This window comes from Perna viridis, chromosome 5 (genome assembly GCF_037379345.1).
Source record: "Perna viridis isolate PV_CMFRI_1.1 ecotype Kerala chromosome 5, ASM3737934v1, whole genome shotgun sequence".
Lineage (NCBI taxonomy): Eukaryota > Metazoa > Mollusca > Bivalvia > Mytilida > Mytilidae > Perna > Perna viridis.
The window spans coordinates 5,346,522-5,357,995 of NC_142449.1; the positions used below are offsets into that span (position 1 = coordinate 5,346,522).

The 11,474-nt window shown below is 31.3% G+C and overlaps 1 protein-coding gene across 1 annotated transcript in view; it reads left to right on the forward strand.

The window, feature by feature from the left end:
* LOC148615711 (tyrosine aminotransferase-like) overlaps positions 1–11,474 on the forward strand; it is a 34,383-nt gene that overhangs the window by 19,292 nt on the left and 3,617 nt on the right. The window contains exons 5-11 of the mRNA XM_088582226.1: positions 268–335; positions 1,240–1,398; positions 1,761–1,952; positions 5,769–5,851; positions 8,557–8,623; positions 9,562–9,774; positions 11,147–11,245. Coding sequence (XP_088438352.1) covers positions 268–335; positions 1,240–1,398; positions 1,761–1,952; positions 5,769–5,851; positions 8,557–8,623; positions 9,562–9,774; positions 11,147–11,245 — 881 coding nt within the window. The remainder of the gene's footprint in view (positions 1–267; positions 336–1,239; positions 1,399–1,760; positions 1,953–5,768; positions 5,852–8,556; positions 8,624–9,561; positions 9,775–11,146; positions 11,246–11,474) is intronic.

The following is an 11,474-nucleotide window of genomic DNA, read 5'->3' on the forward strand; positions in this document are numbered from 1 at the left end:
CTTTTGTTGTTCATCAAAGTAAATATACTTATAAAATGTTATCTAGAAATGTATATGCCATTATTTACATGTAAAATTAACAAAGTACATCTAAGTAATTGCTTGCACATAAAAAGTTGACAAGGGTCGTGACATCAATTTATCACTACTGTTTATCTACATGCATCATAGTTTTAATAGCATTTGGTTGGCTGAACCTTTCTTTCTTTCTGTATATCTAGGGGCCTTACTCCAACCTTTTTCTGACATGTCAAGTAATTATTTCAGGGTATGAAGAATCCAGAAAGGCTGTAGCTGACTATACATCTGTACCCAGTGCACCAGTTACTGCTAATGTAAGTACAGTATCCACTGTAACTTACAGACTTGATCTAATTTAAAGAGGAAATCCACATTTTCAAATCCGGCATACAGTTCTTTTTTTTACCGTACGTTTACTTCCTATTTTAGCAATTTCAACATTTTTGGTTTGCTCCATAAAACCACATCTGAACTAAGTAACTTTCTTTTCTTCATTGAACTTTCATTGTTGTAAATTTATTCATTCAGGGGAAGCAGTGTCATTGTGTTGGTTCAAATTCATTTTGAGGGCTGAATAACCTAGAACTACCTAGAAACTACTCCATCAATTTTTACAAATTTCTGGTCTAATTCATATCCTGTATTAAACATTTTGTTAACTCCAAACATACAGCTGTATCAGGCTTAATTGGTGTGTCTATACTTGCACCCACTCTGTTGTGGCATCAGGCTGTACCCTACAAATCATTTTATCTGAGTATCAAATACCAATATGATACTCAACTAATCAGTCTCCTGTAGGTGATTTTGTTGGACTGAATCTTGATCATAAGACCCTGTGTAGAGACTTAAATGAATGTATAGACATTACATTCTTATCATCTCACGTTTGTATTTTTACAGAATGTACAGTTTGTACTAATATTTGGTTTGTTTTGTTTTTGATGTTTTTTCAAAAGGCAAGTATCAAGATTGATGAATGAGTTTTTTGTTGATGGTCCACTCTACATAATCATGTATAGGAGTAAACATGTTGACAATCTCATTATATATAGGTGAATTTATGTATAATTGTAACAAGTATTTTAGTATTATTTCCTTACCTAGTTGAAACTTTCACAGAGTAACATAGTAGAGAAGAACCAATAATTTTGGTTTATCCAAAACATGTGTACAACCATTTCTATTTTCATTTTCTGATTACCACATATACTTTAGGATGTAATACTGACAAATGGATGTTGCAGTGCCTTAGACATGTGCATTTCAGTATTAGCCAGTCGAGGACAGAATATACTTATCCCAAAACCTGGATTTTCTATTTATAAGACTCTGGCAGAATCTCTTGGTATCAAAGTCAAACACTATGAACTCTTGGTATGTAAGGTGTTTTATGCATATTTTTGTACTTCTCATACCATTACTCTGAAATTACAATTTTAAAAGAGCTGTTGAATCTATTTGGGAGTTGTACAGACACCTTATAAAGCTTGACTTGACAAATCAGTAATTTCTATAACATACACTAGTCAATGTACACAGAAATATAGAGACACAAACTCATGTACGTAATTAAAGTTGTTCACAAATGAATCCATCCAGAATTTTTTTTGCCATATAACCTGACACTTTTCTTTAAGTTCATCCACTTCAATTAGAAAAGCAAGCGACTAAACTTAGTTGTTTTTAAACTTTACAAGAGAATTTAAATATTGTGCATATGCCAGTATTTTTTTTAGCCTAACTTATCTTGGGAGATAGATTTGAAGCATTTAGAATCTCAGATTGATGATAAAACAGCTGCTGTGATTGTAAATAGTCCTTCCAATCCCTGTGGTTCTGTCTATAGCAGGCAACATATAGAAGATATACTGGAGGTCTTAGAGAGAAACAGACTACCAGTTATTGCTGATGAAATATACGAACATTTTGTAAGTGTACAAATTAGGAAAGAATGACCTCTTGACAACAAACTATATCCTTTATTCAATTATATTGAGAAAAACATACACTGAAATGAGTGCTTAGGCTCCACATTGAAAATACAAGTGAAATGTAGGTATCTTACAACAAAAGAATTTCACAGAACGACTTCATTTGTTTTTCTGCACTAACAAAAACAAAACATCCGGAATCCTACTCTTTCAACATTCCATTCCTCAATACTCACACCTCTTACTTCTGAGTGCTGTATTGCAAACCGCAATTTTCAGCATACTTCGACATTGGCAGAATTATTTTTAAAAAATCCCTTTCAAAGCTTATTACACCGTTTCTTTCCATCACATGTGAGAAGGTTATCAAATTAATGAAAAATGTATACCTGACCTGAGTAGAAAGTCCAGCAATAGTAGAAATCATTTGCAAAGGCAGTTAAAATGAATTTTACATTGGTCTTTTTGAATTGATACATCTGGTTAATGTATCTTGGTACATCTGGTTAATTGAATTGATACATCTGGTTAATTGAATTGGTATATCTGGTTAATTGAATTGGTACATCTGGTTAACAATTATGCTACAAAATAACCACTAAACTTTGTTTGTCAAAAATATTTTGCATTATGAAAAAATAATGATCTTATTCAAAATGGCGAATCATTTTGACAACACTGAAATGCAGAGTAGACTCAATATGCTAAATAAACAAACTAAATATCAAAACGTACTAGCTCAAAATATAAGATTAAATTGAAAATATGATTGCTATCAAAATAATTACTGATCTACTATTTCTTCAAAATACTCGAAAATACTAATCTCACATACAAACACTCGATAATAAAGAAATGAAAGTAAAGAAAAGATAAAAGTAATTAATAGCTGCCTCAAAATCAATCTCAGAAATCCCAAATCAAATATTCATACACTTGTACAATATACCAATATGTCTCACTACTCCAAAGACAAAAACTCAACTCTAACCAGAAAAAGAAAATAAAGGGGGAAAACTCTGGGACAGTAACAATGGAAAAATGCTCAGACCTCTAAACCAATCAGAACTCCAAAACCAAACACACCTCCAATAACTCATCTACAATTAAACTGCCACACCTGAAAGCTTCCAAAATTACCTGTCGACTACAGCAATATAATTGATCAGCAGATCATTACCTGAGGATCAAAGTCAAATATCAATACACAGTAAAAGGTATTCACCTGCTCTAACGATAATGAAATATAATTCTTAAATTTATTTTATTGTCTATATGATATTTTTATAAATACAAATGTACTGTTCACATAGCAAAGTGAAATATAAAGTTATAAAATGCAAGAAATGCACCCTGGCACATTAGCAGTTAACTGACATGCCAGGTCCAGACCAGTTTAAATCTACAAAAAGTGATATTCCCATTCTATATTAAATCAGTCCCAGTTCTTCACATTGGGGGTTGAGAATCGTGGTACATCTCAAGTCATACAGTAAGGACTCAACCAACGTCATGCTAAAAACAGCTTTTAAATATGGTGTTTTAATTTCTATGTAAAGATCCTTTGAGCAAATCAATGTTGATACCAAAGAAATGCTATCCTTAATGATTTTATAACAATATCCCTTACAAATGAGCCTATTCAATGGTTTAGTTAACTTATTGAGTGAGTATCAAGCTTTCCATGCTTTTGTAGAATAGTACCGTTAAAACAAAGGGTGAGATATACCCACACATATTAATCTTAACATTTCTTAAACAAGCAAATGACTTTCTTCCTCAGCTTGAAGAGCTCTACAAAGGTCTCCATTGGGTTAAAGATGTACTTCTTGTTAGAGTTATTGCCCTTGAAAGGCAAAAAATGATGTTTTTGCAGTTTTTAAGCCATTATCTTGAAATTTATGGTAGATAAAAAAATAACTTCCAATTGATGAAATGATCTTTACAATAAGACTAATAAAAGCCTACAAATGAAAGTTGTAGGATGTTTCCTTTTAAGAGTTATTGCCCTTGAAAGTTAAAAAAATGCTTTTAGGAGTTTTAAGCATACATCTTGAAAACAAATAAAAGAAAGAAAAAAAATTAGTTGATGAAAAGATCTGTAGGACAACTCCTTGTTAGAGTTGTTGCCCTTGAAAAGCAAAACATGAACCAGTTCAGCGATGCAGGTTTTTGAGAGCCTCTGGAAGTAATATCTAACATTAAAAGTACAGAGGAATATTTTTTTGTTTTGTTGTTGTTTTTTTTTTTTTTTTTTTTTTTTTTTTTTTTTTTTGTTTTTTGTTTTTTGGTTTTTTTTTGTTTTTTTTTGTTTTTTTTTTTGTTTTGTTTTGTTTTTTATTGTTTTTTTTGTTTTTTGTTTTGGTCATGTATCATTATTTTACTTAAGGAAGCACTGTTCTCATAAAAAATGTTTTGTGTTTAATTAATTGTAACATTTTCCTTTCTACAGGTATACATCTTATAAACATGTCAAGATTCACATTTTAATACATGTTCTCACCTGGGTTGTGGGGGTTATAAAACGTTCTCATTTTCTGAAAATGTCCAAAGGGTGCAATTTGGCATTGAAATAATTCTATTATGTAAGTTAATCACGTATTTTTGCAGAATTTTAACATATAAAAGAGACATTAAAACCATTAGAAGTGACTGGATGATTTATATAATTTTATATATAGAATGTTCTTGAATGAAAACTAAGGATGAAATATTAGGTAGTTTTAAATTAATTATTTTAGTGAGCAAAACTGTTTGGTTTTTTTTAATGATACACTACATGTCCAACCTATCTAAAGTAGGAAATTCTTTTGTAATTCTATGGATCTATTCTGATAAGAAATCAAAATATTTTAAATCGAATAACAATTGGTGTCGAATTAATCAAGGAGGTAAGAGTTATGTCCCTGACCACAGGTCTACCTCCTTAATTCTTGTAGTATGATACAAATTTGAAAGCCTGTATTTTTTCCTTCCCTAGGAATAATGAGATAATTCAATAATGAATTGCAATTGCAATGAAAGTTAATCTTGGAATGTTACAGTGATTTATTTGATTAAAAGTGCATGCATATAATCACAAATACAAAATTTTAGTGCATTTCTCTTTTTTATAACAAATCACATGATTTATTACTTTAAATGATAAATGCAAAATGTTAGAATAATGTTAGCGAAACTTTAATCTGAATCTTTACAAGAAACATAAAGCTTACAGATGGTCTGTAAACTTTAAGGGTATGGGCTTGACCTGATGAAAAGTACTAATAACTGGGAGTGAAGTTCTTGAAGCAAACCCTGTCTATACAGAAAGATTAAATTAATGAATTTGTGATAAAAACGTGGAATAATTATATGCTTCAAAAACCTAACAATATTATGATGCCAATAGGTGGCTGGTTCTTTACAAGTTGAAGTAGACTCAACTAAGTTTGCTGCAAGTGCTGTGGGAGAAAGTAACATGATTCAGCTATTGTTTTCTTTCATTTTATAAATATAGGAATTCATTTATAATTTCATTTTTTCTGTTGATTTTAATCTACTTCTTGAAATGTCAACAAGAAAAAATGACTGTTTGTTATAATGCAACATTTTCTGGATAAATGATTATTCTTGAATTAACAGTTTTATAATTTAGAACAGTGGTGACATATTTTATACTTTAGAACAGTGGTGACATATTTTTTGTTGTTATTTTTGTGCGTAATGATAGCCAGTACATGTACCAATTTAAACAATACTTATAATCATTTCTATACTGGCCTAATGTTTAGGCTCTGTCTGCTATCTTTAATTTATATTTAAAATTTACAGGTCTTCTCTGACTTCAAGTACCATTCCATAGCATCTGTTTCTAAAACAGTACCAGTTCTATCCTGCAGTGGTCTTACTAAAAGGTAAGATTTAATCTATTCTTTGTCTGATAAATTTAAAAACTTGGAAGATAATATACTATTTTATACTGCCCTTTTTGGTGTTTGTAGTTAGTCTACAAGAAAAGATAAAGGATAACCAGAGTGCTTGCCAAAGGATTATTTAACTTTTCAAATATAGTGTCACACATTGTATGGCTATATTATATATGATTAGAAACATGTAATTCCCTCTAGCTAATTTCCGTGGGAGTTTCTTGCCAAAGATAGACCACACCATGTGACTTAATTATCAATAGTTGACACAAAAATGGGAAAAGGTCATGTGACCAATCCTTTAACGAACCAGATCAAAGATGTTAATATGGGTAGTATTGACCTATGTTTAAGGTAACCAGTCCTATGCATTGACCATATCATACTCCTGTAAGAAAGTTTGTGTGATTCTAAGCATAATCTATGTCATACAAACAGCAAAACTAATATTGTGAAGAAATTTTACTTGGAATCATAAATGTCTCTTCATATTCATTCTTTTTAATGAAAACAAGGTATAATCTGAATTAGAAAATATTTTGATTAAAGAAAACAATTAAGAATTATTTCATATAAATCACACCCACAAATGGAGTTAATCATGTCATCATGACTAAAGAAGTTAGTTTTTCTTTCCTTCTGGTATACAGTGACGAACACCCTTAGTGTGGGTAAGTTTTACCAACTATCTTATTAATGTTTTTTTCTAAATTCAAGATGTAATTGCAAATTCAAATAATACCTTGTTATCAATGATTACAGTATTTTTTTTGCAATTGTATAGTGTTGTTGTTACTGTCCTTAGAAATTTGGTTTTCATGCATTAACTTTATTTAGTTAGTGGACCTTGAATAAAAATACAACCAAGTTCCATACTTCAAAAGGAAGATTGGTATTGGATTTGGGGGTAATAGATCTAGGAATTGGGGTTAAAAAAATGCTTGTTCAAAATAAAATAACTTAACTATAAGTATAGATCTTTATCAAATGTACCACAAAGTTCCTTAACACAATGGTCAGTAGGTGCTGAAAAGGGCTAAGAAGCATTTTCTGCGTTCTGGAAAATAGCTTGACTTTCAGTTTATGGAACTTTATGAAAACGTTTTACAATCTTCCATGTGACAAAAGAACAATTTTAAGTGATTTTAGGGGGTTCCTAGCTGTTTAGGATTTAGAGCCAAAAAATTCATGAACTTTGTATTAATCGTTATTCATATGTCTAATTGTATTTTTTAAAGTTCTTTCCAAATTTTAATTTTTTCAGAAACTGAAGTGCTGTGTTGAAATTTGATCACCAGCCAAATTCAAAGCTGTATCAAGCTTTCAAATTGTCCAAAGAGTTTAAGGTTATATTAATCTCTGCTGATGTATCAAGCTTCTCTTTGCAAGGCATTTTATTTAAAGAGTCCAAATATTATAAAGCTTGAGTTGATAATAGATATTATCACATATTTTATTGAAATAAAATTGAATTTGCATATGTAATAAAAACGTTGTTTTCTGTATGTTATCTGCCCCTAAGGTAATATCATATTATCAGACCTCTCGTGAGCTTTACTGATGTCACATCTGCACAACTGTTCGAAATGTCATCATGTCAAATGGCAATGTCACAGTCATTATGATGAAAGTTTGTCAGTTGAAATTAGGGATTTTATTTTTGTGTTCCTGCAGTAGCACAGGATTAAAAATACCAGGCAGTAAGAACATTGGAAAATCAATTGCTGATAAGCAATCATCTGCGGATTTAATGGCGAAGGGTGCTGCTATTAGCATGGAGAAAACTTGAATGCAACAATAACATAAAAAATCAACAGAATAGACCACACATTTTATCCACTATTCCTTTATGATTTTTTTTTTCTTTCTTTTTTATCAACAATTTATTACTAGTATTAAAATATATGATAAACTGATTGATACAGGGCCTTTTTAATATTTTCTTTGTTATCATCCCTCAATTGATATTGTCCTTTGTGCTACAAACCTCGGGGCCAAAATCAAGATCTTCAGCTGAAAACAAGGGCAATATTAAAAAGGCCATATATTAATCTAAGTATTCAGTTACATTGATGATAATTCTATTATTGCTATAATAACTGGTTGGCAGAATGTATTATGTCTGTGTTTCTTTAGAAGAGTGATTGTTTATTTGTGAAGCTGGTAATTAAGTTTGTTTCAAGGTGAGAAGGTCCAAAGGTCAAATAAGAATATGTTTTATCAGTTTCATTGAATAAAAGTCTCAAAGAAAAAAGATAAAAACAGATCAGATGGTTTCAGATTGGAATTAAAAGGCTTGAACACAGTTTTTTTTTCCAGAATTAATCAATGTGTTAAATCAGAATTTCACTAAAAAACAAAAGTTAAAAGGACTTCTACATCAGGTTTGCGAGTGAATGGTCCTGTTTTTAATAACCCCTGTCATTGTGACCATTCTGGCGTTTGTCAAAACAGGAAGATATTTAGACATGTGGGCATTACTCTTGATATAAAACAGTATAATTTACATTTAGCTTCTAGTGAGAAATACACTGTCAGCTGTTTCCACAAGTAAATCTTGGAGAACAAATAAGCACTAACATGAGAAGACATTTGGGGATGCACTTTGAACATTCATTCATTTTTTTCATTTTTCTTTATTTTGAACTCATAAGATAAATGTTATAATTACTAAATTAATCTTTTTTCATCAGATTTTTGGTCCCAGGATGGAGGTTGGGGTGGATTGTTGTCCATAACCGTTCTGAAGCTTTCTCTGAGGTAAGTTCAGCTGATTTCTCCACAATATCCTATTTTTATGTAGATAATGCCTCTGAAGTACTTACTTTTGAACATAGATATTTAAATGCTTTCTATGAAGTACATCATTGCAATACATACCTGTACAGTCTCTGAGATATGTTATTACAATACATACCTGTACAGTCTCTGAGGTACATCATTGCAATACATACCTGTACAGTCTCTGAGGTACATCATTGCAATACATACTTGTACAGATGCTTCTGTAGTATCGCATAGGATATCAGTACCTTACTGTACAACTTCTGAGGTACGTCATTGTATTACAAATGTACATACATGTACAGTCTCTGAGGTATGTCATTGCAATACATATCTGTACAGATGATTCTGAAGTACCTTATTGCATTACAATACACGCCTGTACAGTCTCTGAGGTACACCGTCACATTACACACCTGTACAATCTCTGAGGTACGTCATTGCAATATTTAGCTGTAAAGTCTCTTAGATTCATCATTGCAATACTTACCTGTAGAGATGTTTGTTAGGTACCTAATTGCAACACAATACATACCTGTACAATCTTTGAGGAACGTCATTATAATACATACCTGTGCAGACGCATTACATGCTTGCACAAAATATATAATGTACAATTTATTTTTATAATGTCCTTATATTTTCTTGTTAAGAATATACTTTTTGAGAAAAGAAAACATTCCTTTCTTTTTCAATTTTTCATACAATAATGATTTTTATGAAAATGAAAACTCATATTAGAAATAACCAACATATTAAACCATTACTGTAATGTTTATGTGATTATTTTTTGTTACTTTAATAACATTGGAATAACAAGGTCATTAAACAGGACATTTAAAATATAAGTGAAAGTGGTCCACTGTACTCACATTCTGAAAATTCAGCTCTAGGATGTCTTACTTAATTTACAGGTCAAGAAAGGCTTAGTGTCTCTGTCCCAGAGAATATTGGGTCCAAACTCCCTGGTCCAATCAGCCCTAAAGGACATACTGACAAACACACCTCAGAGCTTCTTTACAGAGACTCTAGAGTATATAGAGGACAATGCCAAACTATTCTATAAACTGTTGGTGGATATCCCTGGACTTAAACCTATCAAACCGCAGGGAGCTATGTATATGATGGTATGTATTTTGCAGTTTTTATCCAACAACAAAAAAATTGTGATCTTATAATGAGATAGCACTGTTATTGTCATCCATAATCACACGGTATTTGTGTGATGACTAGAATACGAGATAAAATTTTAGAACAAGGGAAGATTGGTATTAGGAAATGAAAAGGGCCAAAAACAATAGTATAAATTAAAATGCATGGGTCTGTTTGATGTAATGAACTACAAGTTTTTCTACCACAAAAGGAAGGCTTTTTTTTTGGTTTATTATTATATCCTTACTTGTTAGGAATAGGGTTACAATGTACCGAAAGGAAGGCTTTTGATATCTTTTTTCGGTTTATCATTATATCCTTACTTGTTAGGAATAGGATTACAAGGTACCAAAAGAAAGGCTTTTTATATTTTTTCTGTTTACTATCATATCCTTACTTGTTCGTTGTTACAAGGTACCAAAACTGTATAACTTATGTATATGGGCTTAAATGCAGTTGTGTCACAAGGAGCAATCAAAATTTTGGAGGTTTTTGCCATGTACCAAAAGCCAACACATTCTGGTTTTCTGGCAATGATTTTATTTAAAGTTCTTGGAACTGTATGAAGTACTAATAGGTTCAATTCTACAGGAAGAATTTATTTGGTAGATTTAAAGGGTATAGAAATGAAGGGCCAAAAGGGCTCTGATATTAGCAGTTTCTTCAACTCTATGGCCAAATTAGCTATGACTACTTTAATCGTGCTCATATTTGTATTGAGTATCACAAATGAAATAAGAGCTAAATTAAGTTCGAATGTTGTGTCCATATTTATCCAACATTTCAGGGTTTTGGTCTCTTGAGTTTTATGAAGCTGTGCTCAGCTTATCATTTTTGTCCCCCACCACAATGTTGAAAGGAACAAAGAAATACTGTTGTTCATCTGTATGTGCGTCCTTCACACTTGACATTGTGGACACAAGACCTTGAGAACTGCTTAACTGATTTTGTTCAAATTTTGTAGGATTGTTAGTCATCATATGTAGTTGATCATATTGTGCTGCTGCCATTTTGATTCTACAAATTTAACAGGAATTATAGGATTTTTGCGAACTTTTTTTCTGGTCGTAGGTAACATGAATTTGTTTCTGATTATGTTCTTGTCGTTAATAACTTCATTCACTTGCAGAGAAGTGAAGAGTTTGGTGTGTACTTAATTTAGTTAATTAGATTCATAGATACAAAAAGAGATTGTTGTTGTTCATTTCTTGATTAATTTCAGTAATGAGGTAAGCTTAGCACTCATTGGAAGTAAAAAACTAATTATTGGCTGTAACACCTTTTAAACATATTTTCCCACTTCTGATGAAAATGGATTTTGAATAGTTTAAGTTTTTTTCAAAACAGGTTGGCATTGATATTGAGAAGTTTCCTGGTATAAAGGATGATGTTGAATTTACAGAGAAGATGGTCTCTGAACAAAGTGTATTTTGTTTACCTGCAAAGGTAAGTGGACTTAAAGTTAGACAGTTTAAAATAGATATATTCTGAAACTGGTAGAAAACACATGAAAGAGTAATCAAGGGAACCAAGGTTATAGCGGTAATCAAAAGAATGTAATCCAGGGACAAAGACCAGACATGGAAAACAGATATACACAACAAAGAACATAAAGTAACTAAAATCATACATACAAAGTAACAAAAATAAATGAGCAACTCGGACTCCACTAAAA